The 21851-nt window shown below is 43.2% G+C and overlaps 1 protein-coding gene across 4 annotated transcripts in view; it reads right to left on the bottom strand.

The window, feature by feature from the left end:
• The window catches only part of immp2l (inner mitochondrial membrane peptidase subunit 2), a 735610-nt gene that overhangs the window by 167101 nt on the left and 546658 nt on the right, over window positions 1-21851 (bottom strand). For all 4 annotated transcript variants that reach the window (XM_070900391.1, XM_070900390.1, XM_070900392.1 and 1 more), the window contains one exon: window positions 16811-16913. In XM_070900391.1, coding sequence (XP_070756492.1) covers window positions 16811-16913 — 103 coding nt within the window. The remainder of the gene's footprint in view (window positions 1-16810; window positions 16914-21851) is intronic.

Genomic DNA, 21851 nt, shown 5'->3' with positions numbered 1-21851 from the left:
ACAGAAAAAGCTTCCACTCCATTAATGTACAGCTTGTGTGTGACGACATGCATCGCATCATGTCAGTTGATGCAAGATACCCTGGCAGCACCCATCAAGCGTTCATCCTACGTGAGAGCGTTATATCTGTCATGCTTCAGCAGCCAGAAGGGCAGAGCTGGCTACTGGGAGACAAAGGGCACGGCCTCCCTCATGATGCCCCTATGTGTAATCCGGATGGAAGCTGACCGGGAATACAACATGTCGCACATTGCGATGCGCAGCATAATAGAGAGGACCATTGGCAGCTTGAAACAGCATTTCCGATGCCTGGACCATCCTGGAGGCCACTTACAATACTCCTCTGAAATTGTCAGTCAGTTCACTGTTGTATGCTGCATGCTGCATCACTTAGCCATCAGGAAGCAGCAACAGCTGGTAGTAGGTGAAAGTGGCTGATGATAATGATTAGGAAGATGCAGATGACGAGAAGGAGGAGGAGAATGAGGAAGCCATGCAACTACATGAACCCGAAGCATGACGGCAGAGGAGGGTGGGCCATCGTGCCCCTTTAATGATTGCCCGAACCTTGTGCGAGCAGCTAATCCGTGAACATTTTTCTGCCTGGAGGCTCAGCGGCAACTATTCCACATGGACTATGTTTACTGTTTGGACCTGTTCCGTAATGTTGTGTTGCGTTAATGGAACAAATGATGGAAATTATTCTCGTTTATTTCAAAATGTTGTGTTAATAATGAAATAAATAATGTAAATAATTCAGTTATAATTTAAAATATATTTTATTCAAAAGTTTAACAAACATTTGTTTGTACTTAACTTTAATGAACATATTCTTGTATCAAACTTTAAGGTTTTCAGTTAAGATCACTTACAAACTTTCAGATCACTAACTTTTAAACTTGTAAATTTACATAACATCCCAAATTAAAAGTTTTTTGTAACAGTAACAACAATAACAACAACAGCAGCAAAGAAAGGCTGCACCCATCTCTCCTCCACCTTATTCAAAGACTGCCCGCTGTGCGTGGTCTTGGTGACTCCACCACCCCTGTCCACAGGCGATGACACAGTGTTTCTTGGGTTGGTACCAAGATTATTCTTCCAAACATCTCAGGTAATACACACTTCTTGATTGGGGGCAGGCGGTAATGTAGAGGGTCCGGCTTGCGTCTCGCCAGAGGCTGGTGTGGGGATTGGATTGAGTGTGGCAGTTGGTTCTGTCAATGGGCGCGGGGTCTGGACGTGTTCCCTTATTGCAGTAGCTAACTCCAACATTCCCTCTCTCATGTGTCCTAACAGTGTCTCAACTACCTCCAACATTCCTTCCCTCATGTTCGCCGACAGTGTCTCACCTACCTGTGACCTGCCCTCCCTCATGTTGAGCAAAAGTGTGTCAACTACCTGCAACGTTCCCTCCCTCATGTTCAGTTACAGTGTTTGAACTTCTTTCAACATTCCCTCCCGCATGTTCACTGACAGCACATCAGCTACCTGCGACATTCCCTCCCTCATGTGCACCTACATTGTTTCTGCTGAGTGAGATATTCCCTCCCTCATGTTCCCGGACAGCGGTCCCATTTCTCGTGAGAGTGTTGTTACTTCTCCCGACAGTCCTGATACCTCATCACCCACCCCACTGATAGTATCCAGGAGTGATTGTGTAAGGCCAATGCTCTCTGCACTCATTGCCATCATGTGAACCACATCTGTTAGATCCTGCACCTCAGGAGAGCGCGGTCGAGCTCCCACCAACACAAACCACTATTCAGGGAAGGGGTTAGCACCTCAATGGGCAGCACCTGCACCTCCTCCAAAGTGAGTATAACAGTGGGAACTTCATCCATCTCCTCTCCCTTCCCCTCACCCCCATGCTCTTGGTCTGGAAGGTGGGATTGGAAGATGTTCTCCTCTTAAGGCTCGTCCTCGTCTGAATCTCCTTCTGCATCGCCAGGGTTGACCTCAAGTTCTGCAAAATATAACAGAACAGACAAATGGTTAGCAGCAGATGAGGGGGCAGGGTGTGTGGCATGAGTAGGTACATACAACACAGGCAGCAGGCTGATTTGAAGGACCACGATGAATGATAGCACATTGCATCAACCGAAGCGTAGCTGAGGGAAACATCCCCATGAACCGAAGCCTGACTAGTCCCACATAAGAGGTTAGTGTGCACAATTAAAGCACATAGGATCGGGGGTAATGTATTGGCCTGGATTGAAAATTGGTTAACTGACAGGAAACAGAGAGTAGGAGGAAACGGGTCTTTTTCGGGGTGGCGGGCCGTGACTAGTGGGGTACCACAGGGATCAGTGCTTGGGCCCCAGCTATTCACAATATATATAAATGATTTGGATGAGGGAACCAAAAGTAATATTTCCAAGTTTGCTGACGACACAAAACTAGGTGGGTTTGTGAGTTGTGAGGAGGATGCAAAGATGCTGCAAGGCGATTTAGGTTGAGTGAGTGGGCAAACACATGGCAGATGTAGTATAACGTGGATAAATGTGAAGTTATCTACTTTGGTAGAAAAACATAAGGACAAAGTATTATTTAAATGGTGATGGCTTGGGAAATGTCGATGTACAGAGGGACCTGGGTGTCGTTGTACACCAGTCATTGAAAGCAAACATGCAGGTGCAGCAAGCAGTTAGGAAGGCAAATGGTATGTTGGCCTTCATTGCAAGAGGATTTGAGTACAGGAGCAAGGATGTCTTACTACAGTTATACAGGGCCTTGGTGAGACTGCACCTGGAGTATTGTATGCAGTTTTGGTCTCCTTACCTAAGAAAGGATATACTTGCCATAGAGAGAGTACAGCGAAGGTTCACCAGACTGATTCCTGGGATGGCGGGACTGTCGTATGAGGAGAGATTGGGTCGAATAGGCCTGTATTCACTAGAGTTTAGAAGAATGAGAGGGGATCTCATTGAAATGTATAAAATGCTGACTGGATTAGATAGACTGGATGCAGGGAGGATGTTTCTCCTGGCTGGGAAGTCTAGAACAAGGGGTCACAGTCTCAGGATACAGGGTAGGAAATTTAGGACCGAGATGAGGAAAAAAATTTTCACTCAGAGGGTGGTGAACCTGTGGAATTCTCTACCACAGAAGGCTGTGGAGGCCAAGTCATTGAATATATTTAAGAGGGAAATAGATAGATTTCTAGAAACAAAAGGCATCGTGGAGTATGGGGGAAAAAGCGGAAATATGGGCCCCAAGTTTCCACATGATAAAAAACGGGCGCCCCTCCGAGCTGGGCGCCCGTTTTTCGCGCCGAAAAAAAACCGCGCGATTCTGGAGCGCACTGCAGCTCCATGTCTGCTTGGCGCGGCGCCCAGGGGTGCGGAGCCTACCACTTACGCCGATTTTGTAAGTGGGAGGGGGCGGGTACCCTTTAAATTAGTTTTTTTCCTGCCGGCAACCCTGCGCGTGTGCGTTGGAGCGTTCGCGCACGCGCAGTGTGAAGGAAACATTGGCACTCGGCCATTTTTGTAGTTCTTTGTAGCTGTTTAATTTTTGAACATTTTTTAATAAAAGCACATTGCCATCAGCACATCAGCACTGAGGCTTCTTGCAGCAGTGAGAAGGCTGCAGGAAGCCTCAGAAAGTTGAGGCAGCCGTTTCCCGATGGCCTCTCCCGCCCCTGCCGTCGGGAAATGACTGCTGAACTTGAGGCTTCCTGCAGCCTTCTCACTGTCTCCTTCCCCACCCGCCCGCCGTCGGGAACGGCTTCATCCCCCGCCCCCCGCGGGAAGGAACAACTGCCTCCTTCCCCCCCCCCCCGCGGGAACGAACGACTGCCTCCTTTCCCCCCCCCACCCACGGGAACAAACAACTGCCTCAACTTGTGAGGCTTCCTGCAGTATTCTCCCTGGCTGAAGCACTTTCACACAGGTAGAAAGATGGTTTATTTAATCTTTTCTTTGCTTATAAATTTTTATTCAGGTTGGATTTATTTGTATAATATTTGTATAAGTATAAATAAGGATTTATTATTGAATTTAATGACTTCCTTTCTCCCCCTCCCCCTCGTTCTGGACGCCTAATTTGTAACCTGCGCCTGATTTTTTAATGTGTAGAACAGTTCTACAAAAATCTTCACTTGCTCCATTCTAAGTTAGTTTGGAGTACGTTTTCACTGTGGTAACTTTGAAATCAGGCGTCAGTGGCCGGACACGTCCCCTTTTGAAGAAAAAATTCTGTTCCAAAGTGAAACTGTTCTAACTGACTAGAACTGCAGAAAAAAAAATGTGGAGAATTGCGATTTCTAAGATAGTCCGTTCTCCACCAGTTGCTCCTAAAAATCAGGCGCAAATCATGTGGAAACTTGGGCCCATGGTGTTGAGATAGAGGATCAGCCATGATCATATTGAATGGTGGTGCAGACTCGAAGGGCCGAATGGCCTACGACTGCTCCTATTTTCTGTTTCTATGTTCACTTAACATTTAGGAAAGTCAAACTGTGGAATTTGCAGGACTTATCCTCTCCCTCGAGTGTGGGCCCAGCAGTGGTGATTGCTTTTCTCCAGACAGGACCCATCAAAGCAGCGACCCTCTCTTCCAAGGGTGTCAGTGGGTGCAGATTTGCCGGGCCTCCTCCTGTTCGGGTTCTTTCTTGTTTGTTGTGTGCCACCTTCCTCTGCAAAGATGAAAACATAACTTTTTAGAGAGGGTGTCTTTCTGCTGGGTGGGACATATGCAGATGGTCACATTTACAATTCCATTGAAAAATGAAAATATTACTTACACTAATTACTTGACCAAGGTCCTGCCACTTCTTTTTGCACTGGCCTCCACACCTCAAAGTGCTCACCATTGCACAGTAATCTTCTGCAAGCTGGCTCCAGCATTTCTTTGGGTGGAACTTTAATGTGACCTCTGCTGGTGTCTAGCTCCTGCCATCTGGTCTCAATCACAGTAACTAGTGCCTCCACTTCATCCTGGAAGAAATTCTTGGTCCTGGCGCCGCATTGCATCTTGTATTGAGGCTCCGATTTTTCCAATGATAATTAAAGTTCTCACACACACACAACTGGATCTTTAAAAATGGCCGATTGGTGACCGGGAGCTGTACTGCGCATACGTGCCCATAGGAATCACATCAAAAACGTCCTTTTTTGCGCGCGTGTGCAGAAGGGGCAGCATCATTTTTTTCGGTGCAGGCATTAGGCTCCACCCCGAGGCCACAGGACACATTGCACGCCGCCAATTTTAAAAAACAAAGCGGGGAAACTTGGCACATTTATTGTTGGAGCAGTTGTGGCCTAGAAAAACGGGCATAACTCTGGCAATACGCCAAAAAACGGCTTTGTGCAAAATTGAGCCCTTTATCTTATTTGCTGCTGTAACAAATTATTCTCTCAGGAAGCAAGGACAGAAACTTAAGCAACGGAATGAGAGCTAATTCCCTGTTCCCTTCATTCCTTCACTTTCTCACCCCATTTTTGTCCAGGTGCGTATTTGCTGGCTTTTTACTGTTTCATCTTATCTTTCGCCACATTCACCTTCATGCTTCTTGGACCAAGACTCTCTGCTTCCCTGTGATTCTAATCTCTTCTACTGCTTCTAACCATGTTTCTCTCCAATCCCTCTTTTAATCCTCTTCTCTGAACCTTTTATTGATAATTACCATCATTATATTAGCATTTTAGTTTCTCTATTCTCCTTTATTCATCTAATCTATCTGTCTCAGAACTTCCAGCTCTACTTTCTCTTGGTTCCAACCCTATCAATAAAACTTAACAAAGGTAGCATTGTTGTTGTGCAGCACAAATATCTCTAATTCACTCAAGGCAAACATCAACTGTGAGTCGTATTCCAACTTTTCCCATAACCCTCTATTTAACACCAAGCCATGTCTGATTTATCTTTGAGAGATTTTCAACTGCCTTCTATCTAATTGTTCTGTAATCCAACAATGCCTGTTTCCATTTACTTCCCAAACAGGACTGTCCAAACTGTTTCAGATCACTATTATCCTACCAAATATATCTCCATTCTTTCTGCTCTTGTCTAGCCTTTACCCACTGGCGTCCATTGCTTTCCTGCTCTTGTCCATCACTTTGATAATTTCAGGCTCTCTAGCCCTAACGTCTATTCTTCATTATGAACATCCAGTCCTCAACATCTTCCCTTACCAAGATAGCCGTCAGATCCTCTGCTGCCTCCTTGAATAGCAGCCTAGCAAGTTTCCATCTGCCACCATTTGGCTGAACCTGTTCTCACCTTTCACTTTTTCAAGGTTAACAGTGTTGGTTCATGTCCCAACTATGCTTGCTTTTTGTGAGATATGCAACGTAATGTTTGCCTTTTTAGAGGTTAATGGTCCTGCTCTGTTTTTTCTACATTTTATGCTTTTACAATGTGTCTTTCTATTTCTATTTATTTGTATTAAAGGTGATAACTATATACGCTGATGAACAAAAAAATTAAATTCAGCCTTCAATTGAATTGGCCTCAACAACTTTCTGTGGTAGAGAATTCCACAGGTTCACCACTCTCTGGGTGAAGAAGTTTCTCCTCATCTTGGTCCTAAATGGCTTACCCCTTATCCTTAGACTGTGATCTCTGGTTCTGGACTTCCCCAACATTGGGAACATTCTTCCTGCATCTAACCTGTCTAAACCCATCAGAATTTTAAATGTTTCTATGAGATCCCCTCTCATTCTTCTGAACTCCAGTGAATACAAGCCCAGTTAATCCAGTCTTTCTTGATATGTCAGTCCCACCATCCCAGGAATCAGTCTGGTGAACCTTCACTGCACTCCCTCAATAGCAAGAATGTCCTTCCTCAAGTTAGGAGACCAAAACTGTACACAATACTCCAGGTGTGGCCTCACCAAGGCCCTGTACAACTGTAACAACACCTCCCTGCCCCTGTACTCAAATCCCCTCACTATGAAGGCCAACATGCCATTTGCTTTCTTAACCGCCTGCTGTACCTGCATGCCAACCTTCAATGACTGATGTACCATAACACCCAGGTCTCGTTGCACCTCCCCTTTTCCTAATCTGTCACCATTCAGATAATAGTCTGTCTCTCTGTTTTTACCACCAAAGTGGATAACCTCACATTTATCCACATTATACTTCATCTGCCATGCATTTTCCCACTCACCTAACCGATCCAAGTCACTCTGCAGCCTCATAGCATCCTCCTCGCAGCTCACACTGCCACCCAACTTAGTGTCATCTGCAAATTTGGAGATACTACATTTAACCCCCTCGTCTAAATCATTAATGTACAATGTAAACAGCTGGGGCCCCAGCACAGAACCTTGCGGTACCCGACTAGTCACTGCCTGCCATTCTGAAAAGTCCCCATTTGCTCCTACTCTTTGCTTCCTGTCTGCCAACCACTTCTCAATCCACGTCAGCACACTACCCCCAATCCCATGTGCTTTAACTTTGCACATTACTCTCTTGTGTGGGACCTCGTCAAAAGCCTTCTGAAAGTCCAAATACACCATATCAACTGCTTCTCCCTTGTCCACTCTACTGGAAACATGCGTAAAAAATTCCAGAAGATATGTTAAGCATGATTTCCCTTTCACAAATCCATGCTGACTTGGACCTATCATGTCACCTCTTTCCAAATGCGCTGCTATGACATCCTTAATAATTGATTCCATCATTTTACCCACTATCGATGTCAGGCTGACCAGTCTATAATTCCCTGTTTTCTCTCTTCCTCCTTTTTTAAAATACTCAAATAAATTCAGCAAACATTTTCATTTGTTTGGGCTAAACTTTATAAATGATATAGGTTTTTGGTAATTTATGCCTCGACTCTTGGTTTTGCAGCTAAAAATTTAATCATTGAGGATTAAAGACATGAGACTTTAATGTGTTACTTATGCATAAACTGAAAAAAATCATTTTTGCAAATGTTCTTTGGCTAGATAAATAAATATGTGTCTATAGAAGTGTGCCTTGTAGTTATGGCTGAACGATTGAAAGTTCCATACCTATTCAGCATATGTACACCAAGTCATCATCATCATAAGCAGTCCCTCGGAATCGAGGAAGACTTGCTTCCGCTTTGATGGCTGAACAGTCCAATACGAGAGCCACAGACCGTGTCATAGGTGGGACAGATAGTTGTTGAGGAAGGGGTGGGACTGGTTTGTCACACGCTCTTTCCGCTGCCTGCGCTTGATTTCTGCATGCTCTCGGCGTTGAGACTTGAATTGCTCAGCGCCCTCTCGGATGCACTTCCTCCACTTAGGACAGTCTTGGGCCAGGGACTCCCAGGTGTCAGTGGGGATGTCGCACTTTATCAGGGAGGCTTTGAGGGTGCCTTGTAACGTTTCCGCTGCCCACCTTTGGCTCGTTTGCTGTGAAGGAGCTCCGGGTAGAGCACTTGCTTTGGGAGTCTCGTGTCTGGCATGCGAACTATGTGACCTGCCCAGCGGAGCTGATCGAGTGTGGTCAGTGCTTCAATGCTGGGGATGTTGGCCTGGACGAGAACGTTGGTGCGCCTGTCCTCCCAGGGGATTTGTAGGATCTTGCGGAGACATCGTTGGTGATATTTCTCCAGCAACTTGAGGTGTCTGCTGTACATGGTCCATGTCTCTGAGCCATACAGGAGGGCGGGTATTACTACTGCCCTGTAGACCATGAGCTTGGTGGCAGTTTTGAGGACTTGGTCTTCAAACACTCTTTTCCTCAGTCGGCCGATGGTGCACTGGTGCACTGGAGGCGGTGTTGGATCTCGTCGTCGATGCCTGCTCTTGTTGATAGGAGGCTCCGGAGATATGGGAAATGGTCCACGGTGTCCAGGGCCACGCCGTGGATCTTGATGACTGAGGGGCAGTGCTGTGCGATGAGGACAGGCTGGTGGAGGACCTTTGTCTTACGGATGTACACCAAGTACACTGGCTCTGTATCTACAAGCAACCTACTAGAATGTTTTTGCAAAGTCCCTTTCATTACCAATATCTAAATTAAACACAAAAAGAATATTCCTCATTACAAAATGGTTATGGAATAAATATAACTTACATGGCTGGTGCTCATTTTCATCTGAAGTTCGCCTTAGATTAGTGCAGTAACGCTTTGCTTATTCTATTTTAAAACATATTCTATTTTAATGCAGTATTCAGCTTTACAACAACATGTTTAAGCAGTGTTTGTTGAACAATAACTGTCGGTCTTCTATATTGAACAATGTACAATGTTTTTTTCATTAAGATGTGCTAAAAAGGTACGTAAACTGGAATTCTTATTCGCAATTTACCGAAGATAATATAAGATTTCATATAAAGCACTACTGGGTCCTGTAGTCCTTCAATAAAACTGCCCACTATTCTAAGATCATCCAGGATGGCAAAAATAACACCAGGCTACTCTTCTCCACCAGCCACCCTCCCCCTGCCTCCTGCTCTCTACTGCCAACAATAAACGTCAGGAGCTCATGGACTTCCTTGTTAATAAGATCGACAACATCCATTCAACTACTTCTGTTTTTAAATTCCTCCCTTCCACTTGCCCACCGGACCTTACTTCCTCTCCGTCTGTCCCCTGCCTTAATCCTAAATTTGCATATTTCTCTCCTATCTCCCCTCTTACCCTTTCAAAACTTACCCCGATCCCATTCCTACTAAATTATTGACAACCCAACTTTCCTTCCTGGCTCCCATGTTGGTGGATATTGTTAATGGTTCTCTCTCCTCTGGTATTGTTTCCCTTTCCTTCAAATCTGCCGCCATCATCTCCCTTCTAAAAAAAAAACTCTTGACCTCTCCGTCCTTGCAAACTATCGCCCCATCTGACTGTGACAAAGGTAATCTATCCCTTCTTGTCCTTCTGGACCTTGACACGGTTGACTACAAAATTCTGCTCCAATGCCTCTCCACCGTCATCCAGCTGGATGGGACTGCACTCGCCTGGTTTCATTCCTATCTTTCCAACTGTAACCATAGAATCACCTGCAATGGCTTCGCTTCCCGATCCTGCACTGTCAGCTCTGGTGCCCCCTCCTATTTCTCAACTACATGCTGGCCCTCGATGACTTTATCTGGCAACACAATGTGAGTTTTCACAGGTACCCAGCTCTATCTCTCTTCCACCTATGTGGAACCCTCCACCATCTCTATGCTGCTTGTCCGCCATCCAGCACTGGATGACTAGAAATTTCCTCCAATTAAATATCGGGATGACCGAAGCCATTGTCTTTGGTTCACGTCACAAACTCCATTCTCTTTCCACTGATTCGATCTCTCTCCCTGGCAGCTGTTTAAGGCTGACCAAGTCTGGTCGCAACCTCAGTGTCATATTTGATCACAAATTGAGTTTCTTATCTCATATCTGTTCTTTCACTAAGACTGCCCATTTCCACTTTCGTATATCGCCCTTACCTCAACTTAACTGCTGCCAAAACCCTCATCCATGCCTTTATCACCTCTAGACTTGACTATACCAATGCACTCCTGGCCGGTCTCCCAAGTTCTACCCTCATAAACTTAGAAACATAGAAAATAGGTGCAGGAGTAGGCCATCCAGCCCTTCGAGCCTGCACCACCATTCAATAAGATCATGGCTGATCATTCCTTCAGTACCCTGTTCCTGCTTTCTCTCCATACCCCTTGATCCCTTTAGCCGCAAGGGCCATATCTAACACCCTCTTGAATATATCCAATGAACTCTCTGCGGTAGGGAGTGCCACAGGTTAACAACTCTGAGTGAAGAAGTTCCTCCTCCTCTCAGTCCTAAATGGCTTACCCCTTATCCTAAGACTATGTCCCTGGTTCTGGACTTCCCCAACATCGGGAACATTCTTCCTGCATCTAACCTGTCCAGTCCCGTCAAAATTTTATATGTTTCTATGAGATCCCCTCTCATCCTTCTAAACTCCAGTGAATACAGGCCCAGTCGATCCAGTCTCTCCTCATATGTCAGTCCTGCCATCCCAGGAATCAGTCTGGTGAATCTCCGCTGCACTCCCTCAATAGCAAGAACGTCCTTCCTCAGATTAACCAAAACTCTGCCGGCCGTGTGCTAACTCAAACCAAGTCCCACTCACCCATCTCCCCTGTGCGCGCTGACCTACATTGCCTCCCAATTAAGCAACGACTCAATTTTAAAATTCTCATCCTTGTTTTCAAATCCCTCCATGGCCTCGCCCCTCCGTATCTCTGTAACCTCCTCCAGCCCCATAACCCCCCCCTAGACCTCCGCGTTCTACCTATTTTGGCTTTGTGAACATCCCCAATTTGAAATGCTCCAACATTGGTGGCCGTGCCTTCAGGTGTCTAGGTCCTAAGCTCTGGAATTCCCTGCCTATATCTCGCCGCCTCTCCACTTCTTTCCTCCTTCAAGATGTTCCTTAAAACCTGCCTCTTAAACTCAGTTTTTGGTCATCTGCCCTAACATCTCCTTATATGGCTCAGTGTCAAAAACATTTTTGCTAACACTCCTGTGAAGCACCTGGGATGTTTTATTATGTTAAAGGCTCTATATAAATATCAGTTGTTGTTGTTATTGTTTCCAATCTAGCTTTGACTTTTCATGTCGAGCTGAATCTCTGACCGTCTATCACCTCCATCACAAAGACTATCTACAGCGCCCTCTCCGATATTGCCAGTCTTCACCCCTGCCTCAGCCCATCTGCTGATGAAACCCTTGTCCATTCTTTTGTCATTTCCAGACCTGACTATTTCAATGCACTCCTGGCCGGCCTCCCAATCATCTCCCTCCATAAACTTCAGCTCATCCAAAACTCTATTGCCCATACCTGATCGAGCAACAAGTCCCGCTCATCCATTACTGTCCATACTGACCTACATTGGCTCACATTCCTCCAAAGACTCTAAGTTAAAATTATCATCCTGATATTCAACTCCCTTCTTGGTCTCATCCCTCCATATCTCTGTAGCTTCCGCTAGACTTACAATCCTCTGAGAACTTTGCGTTCCTCCAACTCTGGCTTATTACGCATCCCCACCAACCTCCACCATGGGCGGCCGTGCCATCAACCGTCCAGGCCCCAAGTTCTAGAATTTCCTCCGTAAACCTTTGCACCTCGCCACCTTGCTCTCATCCTTAATACAGACCGCTTTGATCAAGCTCTTCATCACCATTTCTGTGAAATGCCTTTGGATATTTTGCTCTAAATGTGCCTTTTGTTGAGGTACAAAATCTATTCATTTGGAATCAATAGCGATAAAAATTCTTTGAACTATAAACTCTGTATATACTTCTCATCACATTCCAGAAAATGAGCAGCATTTACAGGACCACATAGCCAAATTATTTTAACAATTTTTTTTTTCGAGCCAAAATATTGGGGTTCTCTGTATTGTGTTATTCACAAATATCATGTAAAACATAGAAAAGTTGAAAATATGAACCACATTAAAAATGTTCCTTTTACTATCACATAATTCTCTCAAGAATTCAGCTGGTGCTTTAAGATTCATGGGAAATTCAGTTTACGTAATCTGACAACGAACCCTCACTACCAGATCTAACAATTGGCATCCCTTTGTCAGTCGCAGAGAGTGACCTTGATTTCTCACAGAAGATAAAGTAAATTTGAAGGTAACAAAGTCAAAGATGAAGCCCAGCTTTCAAACTAGTCTTCCCCAGAGAAATTATATTTTGTACATGTCATATCAATCAGTATCTAAATAATAATCCAGGCATGCTATGCATTGGGGTTTTGAAACATATATTGAAATGCAAAATAACAGGTACAACAAAAATCAAGCATCAACTAACTTTTAGGAATAATCAAATGCCCTTTACAAATGCTACAATAATCAGTTTCCCCTTTAAGTATTGTTGAATTGTGAGATGGTCAGATTTTAAAGTGAAACATTTTTCTTTCTATTTTTTGTTACAGAATTATTACAATGAGTGTAGCTAGGTCAGAGGTGATCCTGGCTTTCAACTGTATTGCCCAACAATGCATCTCAAGGAAGTGGCTGAGTGCTGCAGAATGAAACTTTTATTTTATTTGCACAGGAAATTCTTTAATTACTTAAAAAAGGTTCAAACAAATGAAGCCCCAAATGGAACAAGTAGAGCAAATTAACACACATACATTCCAGCTATTGCTACAGTCCTGTTGCTGCTGCTAAGAATTTAATTTAATTATATCTGGGAGATCCTGATGATCAGAATCACAGACAATTCCATTCAACTCCAGCCAAATTTGAGAGAAAAATTTAGAAGACATTGGCCTGGATTTTGGAGTACGAATAATGATGAGGCTATCAGCACTCATTGTTATACACAGTAAATCAGACAGCAACTTCCAGTGTCCGCACATGTGCATTTAAATGCGCAAATCATTAAGTTGCTGTCAGAGTTGCCCTGCTCCTCCACAAGCTTCGCTACATTGAGCGATTCGGCATTAAAACACATGAAGGGCGTGAAGTTGTGGTCCTTACCCAATGGTTACACACTTAGCACGCCAGAAAAAGTTAGGGTTTGTCCATTAAATGTAAGTGAATTTTTAATGGCATGATAAGTCTTAAATACTACCAAACCACCTCTCTGGCTCTGAAAATTTACTTTTACAAGTGTGAAGTCTCATTCCTTCAGATTTTAATTATTGTTGGATATTTTAAAACATTTAAATTAAAATAATTATTTTTCCTTCTGTCTCTTTTATCTCTCTCTCTTAATACCTTCCTTCCTTTCTTTCCTCTCTTTATATTGCTTTCTGTACATGATTTTAACGTACATTTCCAGGGTTAGACTCTGCGGGGCCAACCCCAATAAGGCCCGTTACCGCCCGTTTGTGGTGACCATCCGGCGGAGTCGAGCGGCTGCCGATTTCTGGTCGAATGGCCGCCGCAAGCTAAATTCAGCAGGGGGGGTTTTCTGGCGGACCCCACTTCCGCCCCGCCACCGCCCACTGGCTGTGCATGCATCATCGGCACCCCCCACCTCCTGTGAAATTTAGCCATAAAAATCTTACTGCCGCCGAGTGGTGCCCCTGACAGCTTTTTTTGTCAGTGCACCTTTGATTCCCTCCGTAAATCATGGCTGTGCGGCAGCCATTAAAGGCAAGGGCCCAATGCCGCGGCCGTCATTTTGTTTTTTTGCCGGCCAACTTCCATGTCGGCCAAGCTATTGTGCCCCCTGGTTTGGCTGGGCCGCCAACAGGCAGCCTGTCACCCCCTCTTGGGTGCCAGGCCGCTGGCTCAGCCAAAACCTTCCCTGGTGGTCCAGTGTCCGACTGCGACTGATGGCCGATTCTCTCCCCTTTAACGGAGGCAAACTACATGGTGACGTAGACGCGCAATGACATCACCACCACTCCGCTGCTGACTGACAGCGGCGGAGAATCCATCCTGCCTCCACTTCCGCCCCTCACCAGCACTTACCGCCGTACTTCTGCTCCCGTTATGGCCGACTTCCGGTCCGCTCCAAAAACATTGCCAAAGAGCTGAAAATGGATCAAGAGTCCGCCTCGTCTGACCTAATGGTAAAAACACCTAGAAAACGGTTTCCGGGGGGGGTGAATTTCTACCCCTGCGCGTCTCCGTAATAATTCTTCATATAATGGTTGCTTGCTCTGTTCACACGGGTCCCAGACCCCTGTAGAGGGCGCCGTGCTGAAATGGCTCTTTAATTATCATAAGTTGCCGCACAAAAGCCTACGAAAAGTCTGTGAGCAGCTGTAAGCGGAATGAACGGTAGCGACATTCCCGTGACCACATAATCTGGGCCAATGTTAATTTTACAAGTAACTGATGTTTTCACGTAGAAATTATTTAATCAAGGTACAAATCACTACATTACAGATTCTACCAGTACCAAGTTTATTTAAGTTACGATGTAAGTCTGAAGTACAAGCAGCAGTTTACTTTTCTTTAATTTGAAACAAAAATTTGATAAGCTTGAAACCTTCAAATCATTCCATTATTTTTCATTAAAAAAGTAATACTCTAAAAGATTAGAATCATTTAATGTAAATGTTCTTGTTAAAGCAATAGAGATCTCCTGGCAAGTAATGAGCTAAAATGCTACAGTAATAAAAAGAAGTTACCCTAAATGGTAGTTAATGTTGAACATGATAGTCATTTTCCTTCAGGAAATTATCATACAGCCTCATAACTCTAATCTTTTGCATGGACCAAGCTAAAGTACATGCTCTACACTGAACATTTCTGTTACAGCTATCAAACTGTTATTCTAAATGAAGCATAAACAGGTTGTGATATGTTGTTTTATGTTGTATGCTGCAAATCCAATGGGACTTTGTGGTTGAAAACACTCGTGTTACATAGTTCATTTTGTTTTACTAAAATGGCATAGTAGGCAGTACTCATCAAGCAGTTCATTGAGTTACAAAGAGCAAACATTTGTTTGCATTTGGAAAATAAGGTCAGCCAGAAGACAAAATGTCACAACATACATTATCCAAATTGTGAAGTGACAGAATTATTATTTTGAATTCAATTAATCTTGAAATGTTATTGTTTGAAGGAGGTAGACAAGTTAAAGGTTGGCTCTTGAAAAGACTAATAACAGTGGTTTAGAATTGGCAAGGACCTGAGGAAAAGGAACCAGTAACAATGTCAGCAAACAAGGAAAGGTAATTGAGTGGTCAGAAGTTGGTGGGGAAGGGATCGCAGGAGCAAGAGCTGGATCTCACTGGATCCATTGGAAAAGATAAGATTGGCAAGGGTAATGGGAGAGCTGGAAGACTGAGTGACAGATGACTGGGGTAGAGTGATTGAAGGGCAGGAAGATGGTCATGAGTCAACAGAACACGAGACAGCTGGCAATAGAGGTAGCTGCACAGAGACTCAAACTTACGGATGAAGAAATCCATGAACTCCTCACATTTATTGTTGGAGGTGAGGATAGAGGGTACAGGAAAGGGGTTTGAGAAGGCAGTTCATCATGTAAAAATATTATGGGATTTTCATACTCCTGAAATTCAACTCTTTCACTGCTATCATCAGACACCCCTTGGGTGTGATACTGTAAATTTCAAGCATTCAAAGAAAAGTTACGATTTTTCTTCAATTGGCCTAATATTTTTACCTCCATCGAGTTCTAGATGCTCATGGAGGGAAAAGGTCTCCGTGCATTATATTTATCCCACCGGCAAACTCATGTAGCCAAGATTGGGAAGAGATAATAGAGGCACTAATCATAATTTTCCCCCAAATTCTTTGGAAACTGAAATACCATCTAAGGACTGCAGTGTGGCAAATTCTTGTTCAAGAAATGGAAAAAGGATAAGCCAGGAAACTATAGTGCAATTAGTGTCATTTATGTGGTGGGTAAACTTCAAAAATCCATAATATGGGATAAAATTAGTGAACACTTAATAGAGACACGGGAATATCAGTAATTGTCAGCATATATTTTAAAGGGGAGATTATGCTTCACTAATTGAATTTTTAAGGAAATCACAAAATTATTCCATGATAAATGTAACACACAGAGATATTTTCATCTCAAAGTGTGCCTCTCCAGTGTATATGCCTTAATACTCAATTTGTTTGTGTAATTATTGGGAAGTGTCTGCTTTAGGAAATAAGCATCTTATTAAACTACATTTATTTGTTTTACAATTTCCATAATAACGTTTCATGTTTTACAGAAATCTATTAAGTAGTCAAATGGAAATGCACATAACATAATCACATCATAATTCCATGCCTATTAAAAGATACCCAGTTTTGAATTACATGTACAATTTTATGAGAAAGTAAGTTGCATAATTTGCAGAATCTATTTGAATTACTGCTTCCTTTATTTAATAATCTTGATTGCTGCAAGTACAACATTAGTTTAACAGGCTGAACGAAGGAAAGGGGAAAGAGAAAAAGAATAAACTTACGGGTCCAAAAGCATTGCTGTCAAAGCTGTGGCCATGGTGATCCCCTTCAATCCATAAGTGTCCATTGGGAATCTTTATGTATCTGTTCCTGTATCCCATAGTTCTGTAAAACATAAAATGGAACAAAAATTGGTATTCTTCAAAGATAGTATATTTTAAATACTGCAGTGCTTCATTTCTGTAATGAGCATAATTGTAGGTTGTTCATGACTCACATCAATAAAATATATCACTGTTCTATAAGAACAAACAACGCTTTAATCACCATATTGGCCCAGATATTAAAGTCTGTTGGAAAATTAAATTTACCACATTTAACTTTCTTCTATTTCATATAATGTAACTGTAAATCTTGTGTGCATTTCCTGCGACACATCTCCATCATATTACAAATTTGTGTCACACTTAAAAGTATAAAAAGATAAAGGGAGATTCTTGGAATGTATAAGGTCTTCCAGCAATTGAAATGAACTTAACACAGACGTCAGAATGTCTTTAACCCTGAGTGAGCTGATCAATTACAATACAAAACGAGGAAATCCAGGGTTCTGACCTTGCACTTTGAAGAGCAATAAACTCTGAACTCGCTCAATGTTTACTTAACAGCAATTAGACTTTGTGGCTTTAAAGAAAAGCAGATCCACTTTAGCAGCAGAATAATACTGCACTTGATATGGTATAACAGTCCGATCCATATAAAACAGTGTATCCTCTGACCTACCAAAGGAGATCCCCTTGTTTATCTAATTTTTCTAAAATCCCCATGAAACTCATTCTCAGAGTGGAATACAGATTTGACACTTTATTAAGCAAATTAATATCAGAGTGAATCCTTTTTAGCTATTCAGTTCCCAGCACTGAAGATAATCCATTATCCATTTAAATTTATATCTGCTTATAGTGATTCAACACTTGCTTATTTTTCAGAGGGGCGTTAACCAGTTTAAAGGGGTTTCATTGGCAAAAAAAAATTATGTTATTATTGTTTTTGATGATATCAGTACCCCACTGAAGAAAATGGGAAAATGATGGTGTCAAGCATATGTCCTTTAGGATCATGTAGGTGTTCAGATAACAAGACAAATATCAATTTATCATGACCTAGTGTTTCTGTCCTTTGAGAAGGTCAAATAGTTCACCAGATGTATCATCATAGACCAACTTCCCAAGGAAGCTGAGGAGTCATGCCCTGTCAAAGGATGCAAAAATATTGAGAATTATTGTTATACTCATTCCATGTCTATCATAAGTGAGCCAATTTGCTCTGAAGATCATTCTAACTGAGAGTCACCATGGTTACTGTGAGTTGGACAATAAGGATAGAAGCCTGCAACATGATTGGTTCTGGTGGATATGAATTGTATTGACTGCTTTCTATTCAGGTGGGAACAGATGATCCCGAAAAGCAGCTAGTTCCTCAGATAAAACTTTGAGAACCAAGCTGATTCATCCATCAGGACAGTAATGTTCTAGAATCGAGCTTTTGAAGTTTTAACTAATGTAGTTTATGAACGATGATGAAATCTTTGGTGCCTGACCTTGGATTCCAAATAACTTAAGGACATGTAAAATGTCACTCAAGCATTCTCAACAAGGAGAAAGTATAACTGAGTTCAAAACTGAAAGCAAATGTAATCATATTCAATTAGTCTGTGGAGCTGATCTCCTACTGGTACCTTCAGTAAGCTGATGATGAGATTTTTTCCAAAACATTTTGGTTTCCTGGCTAATAATGTGCCTGTTGAAATAGACTTATGAGGTAATGCCAAGATGTAGCTCTGTGAGTGAGATGTAGCACACTAATTGGGAATGCTGCTTCACCCCATTTACAACAACCTTCATTTACATAGCGCCTTTAACATAGCAAGACATTCCAAGGCATTTCACAGCAGCATGAACAAACAAAATTTGACACCAAGCCACATAAGGAGATATCAGGGCATGAGGGTCATAGAGATAGGTTTTAAGGCGCGTCTTAAAGGAGAAAAGAGAGACGGAGAGGTGGTGAGGTTTAAGGAGGGAATTCCTGAGCTCAGGGCCTTGGCAGCTGAAGGCACGGCCGCCAATGGTGGAGCGATTAAAATTAGGGATATCTCGGAGGGTTGTAGGACTAAAGCAGGGAGGAGCGAGGCCATGGAGGGATCTGAAAACTAGGATGAGAATTTTAAAATTGAGGCATTGCTTAACCAGGAGCCAATGTAGGTCAGCGGGCACAGAGATGGGTGAGTGAGAGTTGGTGCGAGTTAGGATACAGGCAGAAGAGTTTTGGATGACCTCACGTTTATGGAGGTGGAAGATAGGAGGCTGGCCAGATGTGTGTAAGAATAGAAATAAGCAGTCTTAGTGATGGTGCAGATATGCAGTCGGAAGCTCACTTCAGGGTCAAATACGACACCAAGGTTGCAAAAATTCTATTTCAGCATCAGCCCTGCGAGGGAGAGGAATGGAGTCGGCGACTGGGGAACAAAGTTTGTGGCTGGGACTGAAGATAACGGCTTCGGTGTTCCCAATATTTAGTTGGAGGAAATTTCTGCTCATCCAGTACTGGATGTCAGACAAGCAGTTAAACAATTTAGAGAGAGTGGAGAGGTTGAGCGAGGTGGTGATGAGGTAGAGCTGGGTGTCGCCAGCGTACATGTGGAAACTGACTCCGTGTTTTCGGATGATGTTGCCAACAAGATTAGAAATAGAAGGAGGCCAAGGATAGATCCTTGGGGGACACCAGAGGCAACGCTGCGAGAGTGGGAAGAGAAGCGATTGCAGGTGATTCTCTGACTACGACTGAATAGATAAGAAGGGAACCAGGAGTGCAGTTCCACCCAGCTGGACGATGGTGGAGAGGCATTGGAGGAGGATGGAGTGGTCAACTGTGTCAAAGGCTAATGACAGGTCAAGAAGGACGAGGAGGGATCGTTTACCGCTGTCACACAGTATGTCACTTGTGACCTTAAGAAGAGCCGTTTCGGTACTGTAGCAGGGGCAGAAACCTGATTGGAGGGATTCAAACATGGAGTTCCGGGAAAGATGGCCACGGATTTGGGAGGCGACAGCACATTTAAGGGCTTTGGTGAAGAATGGCAGGTTGGAGATGGACCAGTAGTTTGCAAGAACGGAGGGGGTCAAGAGATGTTTTTTTTTAAGGAGTCGGGTGATGACGGCAGATTTGAAGGAAAGGGGACAATACCTGAAGAGAGAGAACATTTAATAATATCAGCTAACATGGGAGCCAGAAAAGGAAGTTGGATGGTCATCAGTTTAGTGGGAATAGAGATGAGGGAGGAGTAAATGGGTCTCATGGACAAATGAGCTCTGAGAGGGCATGAGGGGAGATAGGAGAGAAACTAAAGAAAGATGCGAGTTCAGGGCTAGGGCAGGGAGGAACCTTAGAAAAAGTTAGGCTTGGTGGGCTAGAGGAAGGAACGGAAGCAGCAGAGACAGCTGAAGGATGGTCTTAATCTTAGTAACAAAGAAGTCTATGAGCTCCTCGCATTTGTTGTTGGAGGTGAAGGTGGAGGAGAATGGGAAAAGCGGTTTAAGAAGACAGTCTGTAGTAGAGAAAAGAAGCCCAGGGTTAACCTTGCATTCCAGAATTATCCTGGAATAGTGACTAGTTTTGGCAGACAAGAGTAGGACCCGTTAATACTTTATGTGGTCCAGACAGATTTGGCAATGAATGGCTCAGCCAGTTGCCTGCCATATACGTTTAAGTCTGTGTCCTTTGGACTTAAAGGAGTGGAGATGAGGGGGAACTACCAGGGTGAGAAAGATGAATTGTTTTAATGGGGACGAGAGCATCAAAGGTGGAAGTGAGGGTGTAGTTGAGCAGATCGATTGCTGCAGAAATGTCATGGTGAATGGAGGGCTGAAGGCTGGATAATTGGGAATTTGAAAGTCCAGTTATAAGTGAATTGGGCGAGTTTTCCCCCAGGGGCAAACACAGAAGGAAGCAGGATTGGGAGGGGGAAGGGGGATGTGGGTGGAGAGCAAGACTAGGAAGTGATCAGATAGGGGCTAATCTGTGATTGATGAGATCTGGATCTTTCGATTGGTAGGTAATTGGGAATGCATATTTCCCCTTATTTAGACCAAAATTACTGTGTCCCAAGCACCTACCAGATTGCACTTGATTAATGACCATCTGAAAGTACTTTTCAGAAGGTTAATCATTAATAAACTGAATAAAAGCACTACCATACATCTTTTCATCAAAAAGATGGAACTACTTAAATAACTTGAGACCAGTACTGCTGCTTCTTGGACTTAAGTAAAAAATCACTATTATAGTTGGTGATTTCAACTTATCACAATTATAATTGAAGTGTCAATGTCCTCCAGTTTTCAATGCCCTCTTCCAAAATGCAGCAGTAGAAGACAATCAGCTAAATCCTGGTACAATTAAACTTATGCTGAGGTTTCATAAGACACTAATATTCACACTAAAATTTTCTGCACATCAGTAGTTTGTTCAAATATATAGTATTAAATTTGTGTATGAAAATATCATTAGTGGAATTATTGAAACACAAGGAGGAGTAATCCTATTGCTACTATAAAGGTCTGGGTTAAAATTGGCACCTTTGATAACCAACATAAAATAAAATATTTATTTGGTACATCACAGCACAAACATTATAAGCCTTCAACAACCAACTATTTTTAGCTAGTTCTCTGCACTGTTAGCTTATGCAGATTAAATGAAACTTCTGAGTAGCTGTGCTGCATGTATATACATGAATAATAAAGCAGTCCATGCCCGCATGCAGCAAGACCTGGACGACATTCAGGCTGATAAGTGGCAAGTAACATTCATGCCACACAAGTGCCAGGCAATGACTATTTCCAACAAGAGAGAGTCTAACCACCTCCCCTTGACATTCAACTGCATTACCATCACCGAATCCCGCACCATCAACATTCTGGGGGTCACCATTGATCAGAAACTTAACTGGATCAGCTACATAAATTCTGTGGCAACAAGAGCAGATCAGAGGCTGGGTATCCTACAGCGAGTGCCTCATCTCCTGACTCCCCAAAGCCTTAC

Source organism: Pristiophorus japonicus, chromosome 15 (genome assembly GCF_044704955.1).
Source record: "Pristiophorus japonicus isolate sPriJap1 chromosome 15, sPriJap1.hap1, whole genome shotgun sequence".
Taxonomy (NCBI): Eukaryota; Metazoa; Chordata; class Chondrichthyes; family Pristiophoridae; genus Pristiophorus; species Pristiophorus japonicus.
Note: the sequence above shows the minus strand (reverse complement) of the source record. Positions and strands in the feature narration are given on the sequence as shown.